Source organism: Rhea americana, unplaced genomic scaffold, assembly GCF_003343005.1.
Source record: "Rhea americana isolate MKP2758 unplaced genomic scaffold, rheAme1 scaffold_123, whole genome shotgun sequence".
NCBI lineage: Eukaryota > Metazoa > Chordata > Aves > Rheiformes > Rheidae > Rhea > Rhea americana.
This window is the reverse complement of record NW_028185295.1, coordinates 1,915,123-1,931,065: the sequence shown is the minus strand read 5'-3', so window position 1 is coordinate 1,931,065 and position 15,943 is coordinate 1,915,123. Positions and strand designations below refer to the sequence as shown.

The window sequence follows — 15,943 nt, the reverse complement described above, 5'->3', positions numbered from 1 at the left end:
GGTCGCGATCCGCCTCCCGCGGGCCTCTCGGCGGCGGGCGTGGGAGCGCGGCCGGGCCGGGCCGGCGCCTCCCGGCCCCAGCCGCAGCAGAGCCCACGGCAGACAAAGCGCGGCCTGAGCGGGAGCCAAGGGTGAAGCAGCCTCGGCTTTTCCTGCCGGTGCCCGGCCGGGCGCGGTGCGGCCCAGCGCCCCGCGCAGGCCCCGGGCGGCGGCGGCGCCTCGCTTACCCCGTTCCCCAGCGGCGGCGGCGTTGTTCCTCTCCTGCTGCTGCTGCMCCGGGCGCGGCCTGGACACTCGCCTGGGTCTCCTGTTGGCGGCTCGGACCGAGTTCATTTGCCGGCTCGTGTGGGTGGCGGGAGGGGAGGGGGGGGTCAATCCTCCGGCAACCGGCGCCTCTCGGCGGGGGAGGGCGGGCGGGAGCCCCGGGGCGGCCGCCGCGCAGCCGCGGGCAGGGAGGGAGCGAGGGGGGTCTCCAGGTGCGGGTCCCGCCGCCGCCGCCGCCTCCCCGGCTCGGTCGCGAGGCAGAGGAGCCGCCGGCCGCCTGGGTCTCCCGAGCTGGCTGCGGGGGATGCTCGCGCCGCTGCCCCCCTCCCCAGCCCCCCCCCAAGATCCCTCTCTTAAAGGAGCCCCGCGATCCTGCCCGTCTCAAGCCCGTCGCTGCTCCGTGGCAGGAGGAGCCATTGACACTGCCAGAGACACACACTCGCGGGGAGGCAGCCGCTGGCGGCCGCGCTCCGCCAATCGCCGCCTCCCACACAGCGGGCCGGCGGCGGCGCGGCCAATGGAGGCGCCGCTTCTATCGGGAGGCGCGGCGGGGAGGGGAGGGAGCGCGGCGGGGTGGGGTGGCTGGAGCAGGATATAAGGTGCGGGGACGCGCGTGCCGCGCTTGCGCGGCGGGGGAGGAGGGGGGGGAGGAGTTTGTGCGCGCGCAGAGCTTGCGCGCAGGCCGCGGGAGCAGTGAGGGAGGGCCGGGCTGGGCCGGCCGAGCGATGGCTGCCGCGGGGCCGCGGCCGCCGCGCCGCCTGGCAGCCGGGTGGCGGAGCGGCGTGAGGGCGCGCAGGCCGCAGCCGGAGCCGTGCGTGAGGGAAGCGGGGAGGCGGCGAGCGCCCGGAGTGCCGCGCTGTGCGCGGTGACCAGCCGGCGTGCGCTTAGCCCTGCGCTCATCTACTCTTTTTTAATATAATTTTATTTATTTCCATACAAAAGAAGTGATTCGAGTTGGTTATGCTTTTTTTATTTTTTTTTCTAATTTTCCGGAAGATAATGTAATAAAGTAGAAGCCAAAATCCTGGCAGTAAGGAATGTATGCTCTTTCTAGAGGGTTATTCAGGAATCTGTGAAGCAGGATGGTTTGTAGTGCTGTTTCACCTAAGCACTTCAAGACTCTGYGAAATTAGGGCCTGTGTCTGAGATTGAATAATGAAAGTGTGTTAGCTGCCATGAAGTGTAAATAAAGTTGCAGTTAAAAGCACAATTGGCAGAACCTTGTTCAAAGCCAGCAAAGCAAGGTATAATAAAACTTTAGAGAAAAGATACTCTATAACAATGAAAAAGCTTTAAAAACGTTTATCTGGTGTGCTTCTAAGTTAAATGACAGTGAAATTTGACTTTTAAGATCATATCTGACCAGAAATCAAATGTATTTAAAAAAAATCTTGCAGAGCTTCTGCTATTGAGGAGCATTCCTTGTACTTAGAATTTTGTTGCATTGAGCAATGACTGAAGAAGCAGTGGAGGATTGTTTCCCATGCCTGAAAAGGGTAATTCTTGCTACCTTCTCTAATAATTTGGGAAGAAATAAAGTTTAACTTTTGTGAAAAGAACTTCATAGGAAGAGAGAATAGTGGTCATTCCTTGTCTGGGGTTATTTTCTGTCATAATGATTATTAGGCTGTTAAAGTCAAGCATTTATTAGACCAATCCAATCACATGCTCATATTGTGATTTTTCTTCTTCTGAARACAGCACTGTGAAACTGCTGTAACAAAATTTCAATTGTAAGAATGATCCATACTGAAGAGCTATATCTAACTTACTGTGACATAAGGATTTTGACATCATCTAAAACCTGTACTGTTTAAAACCTAGCACTTCAGCTCAACTGTATTTCAGTTAAACTGTTCTAATTATGCTCTCTGTACTCCTAGATCTAGCATATGGATTTTTAGTGTCTCAAGATTTACCTGAAATTGTTCAGCATCAGTGCTTACTCCAAATACTTAGTATGCTGTCCGTCTTCGAAAACCTTCCATTGAAGGGTCAAGACAGATGGCAAGCTAGTCTTCACCTAAAGCGTAGAAGAATCTAAATCTAAAACACTATATTAGGCAGCCAATTACAACAAAATAACTTGTGCTAAAGATATGATGGTAGGAGTCTGGTAAAACTTACTGTATATGGTAAAGCTTTTGTGACTCTGTATGAGCATTTCTTCTATGTGGTCTTACTATTTTAACCTTCTGTAGGTTGCCCTTTGGCAATATATTTTGGCTATACAGAAGTTTGAAAACTGCTCTGCGTATGAGATATTGAGAACCCCACATGCAAGTAAATTTTTATTCAAAAAAAGATGATATCTKTAACTGTTCTTTGGTAACTTAAAAGGTATGGAGTAGAGAAATAGTTATAAAAATCAGTTGATCAATGCTTTTCTAGTGTATCGTTGAACATGCTTTAGAAGAGCAAACATTAGAAAGCCTGAAAGTCCATCAGAACAGTTTTAACTAGAACTATGCATCTCTGAATTTAAACAAGTCTGTCCTGTCTGGTTCTTAGTGACTGGAACTTGATCATCACAATTTCACTTATCTAAGTCTTTAAGATTTTCTGCTTATCCTCCACTTGCCTCAGTTGCTGTTTAGTCTGAGAGAAGAACAGTTCTGTGATGCAAAAGACACTGCAAGTCCGAACTAATACTAAGGCTTCATTGTACTGACCACTGCGCAGATGCTTTAAAATATCCTGTGTGCTTTGCTTATAACCCATTCTTGAACATGGATGCAATTTATACTGGCAAGATAATTGGGACTTCGGCAAGATAGCTTTTTCCTTGGTTCCACTTCCCATTCCCTCTCTTCTCAATTTAAATAAACTATGCTATGTTTTTTTTGCCTAATTGTCTACAACRTGAATGCGTGTTAGACTGGTTAGGTTAGCCACCAGTCACCTTTTAGAGACCTGTGAACGACTGTATGAAAGCTGGACAGAAGACTCAGGTGAAGAGTTTACTTGGACTATTTACAGTATAGGCAATTTGGACAGAATCATCGTGTGCTAGCTAATGATAGGAGACTGTCCTCCATGTTGCACTGGGTATTAAATGTATATGTATTTAATGTTTATATTATTTGGTTCTCTGTATGTGAGAAGAAGAGTTGACTGCTGCTTTGCAGAGATCTGATTGCTTTCTGAATGAAGATGCCACATAAAGTATGGTGCTTAGTGTGATAATAACAGTAACTTGTTAATTATGTGCTAACATAGAATAGTTAGAGATGTGTGGCTAATGAGGCAGCTTTCATAAAAAAAGTAGTGCAAGTAGTGAAGGAAATAGTGATATAGGACTTCAGTTGTGCAGGTTAAATGCAGAGACAGGAATAACTTTGGTTCAACTTACTCTAAAATGAAAGAAGATTCAAACAACTCAAAGATCAGCTCAAGATAATTGAACACTTATGTATTCATTTTCTAATATCTCAGTTGAGAATAGAAGAGAGACTGAAAATGGTGGGACCACAGATTACACTGAATTCAAAATGGGTGAAGCAGTGAAAGCTTAAGTTGGCAAGGTTGATTCAGACTGGGGTGATCTGCAGGAATCCCCACTATTTTATTCCCTTTAATGCATCTATTCACTAGCAGCCTGAAAAACCTTGCTTCAGAAGCTACTGGAAATCCTTTGAATGTGGGACAGATTCATGTAAGATGTTACAATCCTTACTTGCCCTGAGGATGTGCTTTAACAGTTGATCAAAACAAGTCTATGATAATAGAGTTCAATGCATGGTAGTCTGTGGGCTACTTACAAGAGGCTCACAAAAGGTAAAGAAGAACAGACTTAAACTTCTATCTATGGGCCTAAATCTTTATTCAAAAACTACTAGGAATCTTCAAATTGAAGGGAAAAAAATCACTAAATTATTGATTTGTGATTCATTTTTGTTCCTCGGAAAAATATAGAGTAACTATGGAGAGTTATAGAGAGTATTTGCACTAGATTTTGCTTCCTAATATTTGTGACAGAACAACAAATGTTTTGACAGCACTGTTGCGGCTTGTTACACAAGCCCACCATAAAGCCTTTTGCTACAGCTCCTGGATTTGGACAGGAAATATAAGCAGTCGATTTTTATCATGCTTTTTAATCACTTCAGATGGCTTTGCAAAGGAGCCATGTATCTATCCCTCCTCTTGCAGATGAAAGTGAGGCACAAAAAGCTAGAATGAGTTGTCCAAGAGCATTTACAGGCCATTAACAGGGTCAGCAATAGAACCCAGAGCACTGGAGTCTTTATCTAAGGCTCTCTCTGCAGTGTCACATTACTGCTTTCAGAAGCCTAAGATTTGCCTGTTATTTCTAACTGTTTCATAAGCCATTAATTTATCCCTGACTAAAAATACTGTATTGAAGACTTTGGACAGACCCAGTGTGGGCTACTGACTTGATCTTCTTTAAAATAAAAGGGTTGTTTCTTATAAGCTTGGAAGAAGTGAGCCTTTCAGAAGTAGTGATATCTAGAACTGATTTAACCTGCTTGCTCTACAGCTGAAAATATTGATGTAGTTTGCGATTTGCAATTCTTCCCTCCCCACCTCATCCAAATTCATCTTATCTGCATTTTGCATTCCGTGTAATGCAGCTAAATCTTACCACTCTTGCAGCAAAAGATTCTTAAAAATCTCAWTTTTTTCTGGGATCCGTGTCTCTTCTGAAATCGTATGGTTTGGTTTTTAGCTGACCTTGGTGGGTCACCTTCTGAGTGAACGCCTGTGGCTGGGATTATCTTTAAGTCTCTTTTTAAGACCTCAGGAAAAGAAAAACATGTACCACGTGTCTGCGGCACCATGTTCGTCTAACCTCCCAATTTTGATTCTGCCTTAGCAAATGCTTTCTTGAAGCCTGAACGCTACCGAATCTCGTTACATTTTTAATAAAAGCAATTGCTAGGAAGTCTGGAGGGATGGTGCCTCAACTCTATCATCAGAACTGCCCTTGTAGGTGTTGTGTGATCCTCACACATCACCTGTTTTCAGAATTTTCTTGGGACTACTTCCAGAGGAGGGAGAGGAGTGTGGTACTCTTCCCTGTGAATGATGTCCATGGACATAAGAGCACCTGCTTTTCTATCAAGTGGTGCCAGGCCAGTAGCAAAGAGGGAAATCAAGGTGTTTCTGTGGGCTGTTCCTATGTTCCCAGCCAGTGACTGTTGCAACAGCTGCAGAGCTCTGGGAATCAGCCTGAGTCTGAGCCKCAGCAGTGCCTGCAGGCAGGGCTGACAAAGGTGGGTGAAGCCAAAGGCCCTGTTGAGAGGYGAGCAGGCTCATAGCAGAGCTCGATATTGCAATCACTTGCTTAGTTTTACATTCTGTACCTGGGAATGCTTGCAAAATTGCTTCAATAACCACTTCTATTTCAACAAAATTTTGTGGAATTGGTATGTTTGATCCCGTCTGTTGATCAGGAGCATGAGCGATCTGGAGCTCAGAGTGAAAGGAGCAAAGACTTGTAGTAGAAATGCATTCAGAGAAGCCTAAATGACAATTTTGAAGTAATATTAGGAGTGAYGTGTCGCTGTGCAGACCAGCCTTTTGTCAGTGATAGGAGTATGCCTTAAGCAGGTAGTTATAATGGGTGATCCTGGTTAAAGACAAAATGTGTTGGCTRTGGTGGACAGGACCTATTTTTACATAATCATGAATAAGGATGCAGTTAAAATCCCCCAGAAGCAGCAACACTGCTTCTTATCAGTTGCAAGGAATCACACAGTGAAAATTATAGCCATGCTTCAATGTAATGCTTAACATTTGTATGTGAAGATCAAACTGCTTCAAGCACCTAATCTACATTTTCAGCCTTGTTTTCCAAGTGACACCCACTGACCTCCATTGACTGAAGTGCCTGAGCATCATCTTTTAGATTGCACTGTTTTTACATGTCTCAGATAGTCTGAATCAATATGCAGCTTCTGTTTTAAAATATGTTGGATGTAAACAACATAATTTTAAAGATGACCCATCAAAATAGCACCATTCTCCAAAATTATCTATTAATAGCAATACCTATGCCTAGGTATTTAATGTAATACTGAGACGAAGTGATGTTTTGACTTGGCAGTATCATTCAAGATCTGCTTCTCACTGTCCCCRCTCAAACATGAATGCACAGTGATAAAAAGATGTGGGCTACATATTACATCCATAGATCTTCTAAAATCTGTGGCCCAAATCAGAAAAGCTTTTGTTAGATCTTTCTGCAAATTCCTAATTTCAGGTTTTTCTTGGACTCTGTCTCCATTTCTTGGAATCTACTTTKGTTTCACTCATTGCATCAGTGTTGCATCCAAATGACGAGATCCGTCTTTACGACKGGGTTTTCCCTTCATCTGAAAGATATATATCGGTTGTGTATATTACCTTGAAGAGAGTATACCCTGAACAAGTCTTTCATTATGAGAGTCAGGCCCTGAGTAAAGAAGAATTATAGGAAGCACCTTCAATAGTATCAATTGGACGAATCATTTGATATAAGAAGGCTGAAGGTATGTGAGAGCCTGTCTCCAGAACTGCCAAAGGGGAAAAAATGGCTTCTATAGGAAAGTTCTTACTAGTTTGGGAGATAATTCTCCCCCCAGGTCTAGCAGGATAAGCGTGAGCTCCCCATTTTTACAAAGCACTCACTCCTGATGCTCATCCAAGAGACTGCCAGGAGCAGTGAAAGACACATTGTGAGCACCTAAATCTGAAATAAGCACTAGAAATCTTGTGCTTCATTTTCAACTTATTCAGCTGTTGGCAATGATGTGGACTATCCAGAAGGTGCTTCCTAAATGGCTTTCAGGATTTCTGTACACCTCAGTAGTGAGGGACGGTACCCATTTCGGTCCTGGAGACAAGAAACTGGAGGTATTCGTAGTCTCATCATCAACACGTCGTGCATCAAATCTTGAGAGCAGGTAGCTGTGAAGTGTGGTACGATTTTACCTCATCAACAACGGGTTGTGTTTACCAGTGGGGACATGTTTTTTTTCATACTAAGAAGGGGGACTATGGGGAATGTTGAGTTCAGCAATGATTGACTAGAAAAAAAAAATGCGGCTGCAGGTCCTTGGTGTTTGTCTTACCTATTTGTCCCTTCTCTGAAGCAGGCTTTGAGTTGGGYGGCTAGAAGGGAGGAGTCTAGGTGCTTATGCTCCCTCTTTGCAGCCTGCATTGCATCTGTTAGGTATGGCTTATCTAGTGAGTGGGGTGAAATGTATAGTTATCAGTCCTTATGACTGCTTCGTKAAAGATATTTCCTCAGAAATGTCCTGAAGAGTATTCTGGAATTAGGCTCTGAGCTGTCATTGATGTTGAAAAGCAGTGCTGCTCTCCATGGGCATCTTTTTGTTGTTCCTTCCCTGTCCCCTCTTCTGTCAGCACTAGTGTTTATGCAGCAGCACGATGAAGCAGATCAGAGAGGTAATCCGTCTGGAAACTAATCCAGCTGAAGGAGCAGCTAGTTTTCAGGCTCCATGCACGGAAAAGTGGTGGGAAAGCTTGGCCCCAGTGTGGTTAAGGAAGCTTGCACACAGATTGACTTTCTGCAATTCTAGACTCATACCATTAACAAATTCCCTAGACCTTTGGGTGAATATTCAAAAGTTACCTTTAATTAGGTATGTTACACAGGAATGCTGGAAATCCTCTCAACCATAGCCGCCTGCTGTAGGATCTGTCTGTGCTGCTGCTGCAGCAACAAATTATATTTCTTGACTGGTCTGTCCRTTTAAGGATGCAGCAGCATGTGCTTAGAAGGTGACAAAACTGAGATCACGCATTGTATATAGCTTTGAGTTTGAGTTCATTTCCCTTGATTGCCACTTGGTGGAGATGTTGGTTGTTGTCTTCAAGAAGCATTGGACTTCCACTGTTGAGGGTAAGTAGCATACAAGGGGTATTTTACAGGTCAGTAATGAGGGATGACTTTTTCCAGTGCTGCATGTTTTTTCCAGTAATCCTTGCATTCAGGACACGTGGCTTCCTATTTGTACTCCATTTTACATGTAAACATTTCTACGCTTGCAGGGTGAACTGATCAACTGCAGGAAGTGCTTTGCTAGGGACAACTGATCAAATATCACAGATTTTCAGTCTAAGATGCTGTAAGCATTTTCTTTTGAATCCTCTGTTATTTGTCATCCTAGGTTATTCTAGAGCTGGAAGGTTTTCCTATCCCATTTTTATCACATCAGTCAAACACTGACTGTAGTCTTTTTGTCTCCCCAATGGCACAGTTTCTTGAGTTGAGATCAGAACTCTGTCCTCAGTGGATCAGCTCTCACTTTCTCCAGATATACCATTATCAGTGTCTTTCACTCTGATGTCCCTACTTGAACTGAAGTCCTTTGATCTCTGYCCATCTGTGTCACTTTTAGGGTGACGGTTCTTTTTAAGGAATCTGGAAGGATATTGAATGTTTACTTGTCACTAGCTAACTCTTCTGGAGAAGATGGGTGTTTAATGTATGCTTGCTGAGGTGAATGGTGGATTGCATCCCTGCAAGATTTTCAGAGATTTTGCAGTTGAAGAGAACTGAGTGCTTGCATTGCCTCCTCACTTCAGTATGTGCTATGCYGTATAGGTGCTGTATTCTCTGGTCTTTGGTGTTTGTCATGCCCGACATGTGAATGTAAATACCAAGAGATATGTAACCTTTCATTATGCACAGGGCATAAAAAGAGGAATTTACCCAAACTGACTGATAAAGAAGTGTGGTGTGTATGGAAAATGGTCTACTTTCTGTCATTTGCTTATGACTAATGTCTCAGGTTCTCATCAGTTTGATGCAGAGATGGAGAAGAGGCCATCCATTCAGAAAGCTCTGTGTGTAAATGAGATCAATAGCACTGTAAAATCTTCTCTACTGACTATTGATGATGAGTATCAGAATAACCTAGTCCTTGAGGAAATTTACACAGTAGGGGTAAACGTATATTCACTGTAAGGATAACAATTGGTTTAAATATGTTGTATAAACTCTGTTTTCCTCAGTTGGTTTTGTATCTAGTACTACAAACTGGTTTTCTGAGACACTGAAGATCTTACACCCCCTGGTTCCTCGGCTTAAGTTACGTTTGTCTTCGCTGCAAAGCAGAAGAAGAAAATGGAAAACTGGGATTCTCATGTATTTTTAAGTCTCAATTAGCCAAGATGATAAGGAAAACTTGAATAAGACAACATCAGCCTCATATTTTAGAGAATTTTCCTATTTGGAATAGGATAAAAAGAAGTAATATTTCTCTGCTGTTTTGTGCAGACAGGTTATTGACAGTTAGTGCAAGTGCATGTTGAGGTGGATAGACTAGCTATCATTCTAGAAATTTATGAATATTTGACCTTTATTGTTTCTTTTGTAATTTCCATTCTTAAAATCTGATCTTTCTCTTGCTTGCCTTTTTGTTTTACTGGTGAATTATTATGTGATTGATTGGATGACTTTGTCTTGTAATGTAGCTTAGCAAAAGCTAGGCACATTTTGATGCAAATGTGGCTTTCTCAGCTTTACATTTATGTAGGTAGTATTACTCCTATGAACCACTTTCAGCGAGAACTGGTGTTATATTCGTTCACAACAGAAAACTGAGTGTTTTATTTTACTTTTGTGGTGATCTGCTCTGATGCACAGAACAAATGAGAAGAAAAAAACATAAAAGATTCTTTAAATAAACTCTTTTCTAATGTAACATTACCTGTAATAGTCAGTGTTGGGCAGTGCTGTACRGTGGAATATGCAGAGCTATCCTGCATTGCTCTGAATGTGCTTGGGTAGATAGTGGAGGTCCAGCTAGCGTAATCAGTTTCCACAGCCTGCACAAGCATCTTGATAGTTATATTCTTTTGCAAGACACTACAGTGGATAATATACATCATACCTTCAGCGTTTCCGTACCTATGAAGTGTGAGAGAAAGAAGCTACCAGTCTGCTTTACAAGTCAAATTTTGGAAGGTGGAAGAGTAGTCAGTGAGGGAACACAAAAAGATGGTAAGGGAATGGAATATTTTGGCTTGCTTTTAATTAGAACCATTCTGTTTATCACCCATATTATGAAATAAAAAGGAAAATATCCATTACTATAGCATATGTACCAAGAGAAAATATTTGTGTTATAGTTGCTGAGTAATTTTAATTGACCTGCCAAATATAATTGACTAGCAATACGAGTCTTTGCTTTAAGAGTATTTCCCTTGTCATAGTGTATGAGATACAACTGGCGTTATATTTATTTCTAGTCTATCTAATGACCTTTGTCTGAAATTCATAATACTGCCAATTCAAAATCAAAACTAGCATTTATTTCTGTCACCCCAAAACCAAATCAAGCCCAATCGGTAAAGTTCAAACTTTTCTCTAATGAACATAAGCCTYCTTGTACCTTTCCCCTTAGAGAAACCCAAAGTACAAAGATAGGACTTACATGTTTTGGCTTGTAAGAGAGAATGTAGTAAACTACTGAAGGAGATTGACAACTTGGAGAGCTCTGGGCTGAAGGTTCTTCTGTTTTGGGGAAGGGKTTTTTTTGTGTGTGTGTATTGGGGGGGGGATGTTTTTCTTTTTTTCCTTGTCTTGCCAAGGAGTAACCATACCCTGAACTTTACTGCTCATCTGCTCATAGGTGTAGTGCTTTGACATGACCAGAGAGGTATGTGCCRCCTCGACTGATGTTAGTCATGTGAAGTGACCTGTGCTCTGTTCTCATTTCCAGCATTGCAAACCAGCAGAAGTGACCAATGCTGTTATTCAACATGTTACTGTAAATTAGATTAGAATCTGCTGCTCTTGGATTTGCTTAGTTAGTCAATGGTATCTATAAATTGAACACCTTCTAGAGCATTTTCACTGTAACGTGAAGCGTGCATTATTTTTAAGGGTTAAACTTTACTGAGTGAAGTAAAACAATCTGAGCTCTTTCCTCATACAAAGGGGAAAAGTTTAAGAAATTTAAGATCATTCTACATGTAAAAAGCTCWTTAAATATCAGGAAAGTGTGTGAGTAACCCTTCCACCATCAGCTGATAAAAAAGACTTTTCACTTCACATGAATATGTAGACTATAGCTCCCTCAACCCCCACTTTTTTTTTTTTTTTTGGCTTCTGACTCAAACCGTGCAAAGGGGTGTTCCAGGGTAAATACTTTGAGTAACTGTTAAACTGGCAGATGTCTTATCTAAAAATAATGGTAGAGGAAGGAAAACTCTCAATTAATTGTTTTTTTTTTCTAAAATATAGCATAAAGTAGTTATGACATTATTCCTTTCATGTCATTAAATTCATATAAGCTGTTRTACTACAGTGTAAGACACATTTTAGATGAATGAAAAATGCAGGAAGTTTGAATGATGAGCGTACATAAATTTACTCATCTTTTATATAAGCCTTCTTGAGGTGCTGAAGTTTTCAGTACATTAGTTGTTCACAAAGAGCACTCTTGTATAAAACATTTCAAAGGTAATTTTCTAAGGCCAAAGAATGACTAAAAACTTATTAAAGGGCAGTCAATAATTTGAGTCTGAAAGGAGACCAATGAGAAATGAACTATACTGATGTAAAAGGCAATGGGGTTTGCTTATATAAAAGAATCATCTGCCCCTTTTATGGATTCAGTGTCCTAAAACAGAAGCTATAGAAGTGGTGTTGGCTGATGCAGAGGCAAAATCATTATGTTCAAATCATGTGCCATTGAAGGAAAGGTGGGTRGGGAAAATCTTGGCAAAACATTCATACCTGTTGTAGCAAAAGWCCAAGAGAGGTGGTTGCCCCTTCTGCTGCAGGGTAAATACAATTGCTCTTATGCTCTGTATTTCAGGATGGATAAAATTAATCAATGAAGAAATAGTATGTTTAAGGAATATGTTAAAAATAAGAAAATTAATTAGTTGATCTATCAGACTGATTCCAGGCAGTTTTTAAATAACTTGTCATATATTTATTGGCTATTACAACCTTGCATAAGAGCTTCTCCAGCTTCATAAAGAGAATTAATGTGAAATCAATAATGGCATTTGACAATTCACCAAACGTTTCCCATCCGGAGAAAGTCTTCACTTTGAGTGCTGCTAATGCTACACCGAGAAACCACACGTAGAGACTGTGATGGCAGACGAAAGAGAATGCAAAATAGATGGAAAGCATGGGGAAGACAGATGCTTTCAGAAGCAACCAGAAGGAATGAGGARGACCTACCTGTTTCCCAGACAAGTGCAAACCTTAAAACAGCCACTGTGGGCATCAGCTTGCAAAAAGCCTTTTGCTTGATGATGTAGCCTAGGTGCTAACACTGATGTCTGCCTGCAGGATCCAGACTGGTGTGAACAGCAACCCAAAGTTCACTTGATGTTGAGAACAGCAACAGAAGTAAAGAAACATGAGTTCCCATGGCATATTAGAAGCATGGTCACTGCTGGATTCTAGGCAGTGAAGAGGATACTTGTGCAGTATCACATTGATTTGTTCTGCTATCTCAGAARGCCTGGAATTATTGTGGAAATGGGCATAAACAAAACCATAAATAGGTTTGTTATTTTATATTTTTAATACAAACACAGTGAGGAGCAATACAACACGTGAGATGATAGATAAGTGGTAATCTTGTGGCTGAATGTATTTAGGCTACTTCASTGGTGGAAAAGATGCACCGTAGTTATAAGTCACACAAGTTAATACAACTAATTACCTACAGTTGCCACCTTTGATCTGGGAAAATAAATAAGATTTGTCAGTGTCCCCTCTCCTCCTCCTCCCTCCCCCAAGCAATGCAGAATTGTCTTCCAGTCTCCGTAGCATCACTCAGAAATAGCAACAGCAGAACAAGSCTGTAGAAGCAGGGAGGCAGTGGTCTTTCCAGAAAGGCTCAGCGGAGCTGTCGCTGTCGTACCCAAGAGCAAGGTTCAGAGTTTGGTCGTTGTTGCCTGCRTCACACATTAACCGTGTCTGTGCCAGACACCCGTGCCCACACCTTCTTAGTGGCTTTCAAATGAGATCTTAAAATACACTACTTCATTGCTCATTTTGATTTCCTGTTTTGGGGACTTGTGTGTCTCGTTTCCCCGAGCTTTTCTGTGAACTTAAGGGTTAGAAATGTGTTTCTCTTTTTAGGTAAAAACTCAGATTTTCATGAAGGCACGTGACTCCAGAAGCTTAGGCTTAAACCAGCAGATAAGAGATTCCTGATAAAATTGGCAGAATTGCACCGCTGTAAGCACTTCCAGAGACATATGCTGCTTTTCCTACTCCTGGAAGTAGTCCCACAGATGTCTCATGTCTTATTCACTTGAGTCATGGTTGCAGAATTGATTTTTTTGACGTTTTGGATTCCCAGATTGTTACATTGAATGTGATGTTTAAAGTGCAAATTCTAATGGAAAAGCTACTTAATTTAAAACATAGAAGAGATGCTTTACCAAAAAACAATATTTTGAATTTAAACTGTGTCCTGATTTACAGTTGTATTTGGTCAAATTCAGACATCTCCAGGGACAAAGAATCAAAAATATATAAGTAAACTTGTCATGGCACACTCCTGTTAAAAGTTTTGTGTTTTTTTAATTGTAGTTTTCACCAGTCATATTATTTTGGTATTAGTCACTAGGTGGTGCTGTCATACATAGTCTGCTACATTCCTTTTTTTTTCAGTCTGTGAGTGGCCTAAACTGTAAATTTTAAGCTGAAGTTTATTTTGGAAGGAAACTATGGGAGTTTTGAAGCTAGAGAGAAAAATCTCTTGCTCATTTGGACTAGAGTGAACTTTTAGAGTAAAATTGCTCTAGGGAGCCTGGATATTATTTTTTGGATGGGATTCCTGAGAGATTGGTTTGATAGATTCCTGATTGCCTGAAAAATTCCTGAGGGTTGTCTTTGTGCCATTTGTGATCACCTTGGCTCTCAGGTTCGTGTGCTCTGTAAGAAACTTTGGTAGTGCTAAGCCTGTACTTACAAGCTCTCTAATTCTGTGTTGCAGGACTTTACTATCTATCGTTGTTGAGATAATAATGACTTATTTTCCATATCTGTTTTTCCTGTTAAACAGCTGAATTTGTTGCATATAATTGTTTACACTATACYGTTAACTGGTATTGGATGATATTAGAAAACTTGCACATTACAGATATAATTAAAGAACTTAAGCTTTTTTTCATTTGCATTGTCATTTTAAAATTGCTTTTCAATTTCATTCTGTCAGTTTTTCTTATAAAAACAAATTGTCTGCAACAAACCTTCAYAGAGTTCAAAATCCTAGATATGTCCTGATAAGAGTACTAAGATATGTCCTGGTAAGAGATTGAGTACTAGAGATGGTCTGAAAATGGCAAACATTTCTCAATGCTTCCTCTACATTTTCAAAAAGCTTCTGGAATATTTGAATTAGATAAATGAACTCCAAATGATTTCAGTTTTCAGGCTAGGAGAGTTGTTTTCTTCTTCCTCACTTCTAGTATTTTTTATGAGAAGTGAGGACAGGATCAGACAGATGGAAGGAGAAAAAGTGCGAAGGAACTGCAGTATCAAAATCTTCCAAACTACAGTATTGATTTGAAAAATGAAAACATTAGTTGTGTAGCTTCCCCATCTAAATTCCAGGAAGTTTTTTAAAATACCATTGTAATTTTAGAAAATGCTGCCTTTATTCAGGGATGACTGAGAATGAAAAATATTGCTGAGCTCTATTAAGCATTTTCATATGGAATCTATTTTCAGCCACATACCAGCAAATGTAAATGTTTTTTTTTTTTGAATGAGACCCTGATTTTGCAGTACCTTTTCATATGTGAGTCCCTTGTAAGTCTCCCATTGTGTTTTGAGTCAGATCCTTTCCACAGACTTTTTTTTTCCCTGTATCAGCCTCTTGCAAACTTAGCGTAAAGTTCACAGTTATTTTCCACAGGCACAGGAAGGATTTCCCCTCTCAGGGGTGCACTTGGCTTTCCACAGTGGAATCCAAGCACAAATTAATGCCAGTTCTAATCATTTGCCATAAAGTTTCTCGTGGTATACAATACTTAATACTAAAACCTACAATTTGTGATTTAACTTGTTAACCATTAAGAGGCTTTTTACAGTCCTAATCAGATTAAATGGCTTAGTGGKTTTTGCATTACTGCTACAGTACTAGCACTGATATCTGTCTCAATRTTGGTGTTTCTCTTAATCTCCTATTTTGACAATAATTTAGTAATGTTCAAATATTGGCTTTCTAGAAAAAAATAAGGTCTACTATGTGCAATTAATTGAGAATCTGGAAATCACGAGTGCAATGCAAGAGCCAAAAATACCCCCAAAAAACTCTGACTCTTCTTTAAAATTCATTGTATTTTAGTTTTGGAGGATTAGCAATATTGTAGCGTTTAGAATCTGCAATATATTTATTTTTCCATGTCCTTCTTGGTTAAGTTTATTTCTTGTATCTTGGAGGTAAGAAGAAGCAGCTGAAATTTTCTTAAGGAAGAAGAAGGAAAAAAAAAAAAAAGGCAAAACCTGTTTGTTCTCCTCTGATTGGTTATTACAGATTTTATGACCCTTAGTAGCAACCAGGATCTGTGCTCACATCCTTGATCGAAATTTCCACCTCCTCCTCCTTCTGCAGTGACTCTGTGCTGTCAGCCTAGCTGCCGTCTTCCAGCCTAGTGCAGCTCAGTGAACATTTTCATTCTAGCTTGGAAAGTGCTTTGTGATCCTTTCGCGTGAAAGGTT

General features: G+C 41.0%; 1 protein-coding gene across 2 annotated transcripts in view; it reads right to left on the bottom strand.

Moving 5' to 3' along the window:
* Nucleotides 1–685, bottom strand: part of FBXO11 (F-box protein 11) — a 74,061-nt gene extending 73,376 nt beyond the window's left edge. For both annotated transcript variants that reach the window (XM_085325795.1, XM_085325796.1), the window contains exon 1: nt 228–685. In XM_085325795.1, coding sequence (XP_085181921.1) covers nt 228–333 — 106 coding nt within the window. In that variant the 5' untranslated portion in view covers nt 334–685. The remainder of the gene's footprint in view (nt 1–227) is intronic.
* Nucleotides 686–15,943: the final 15,258 nt, after the last annotated feature.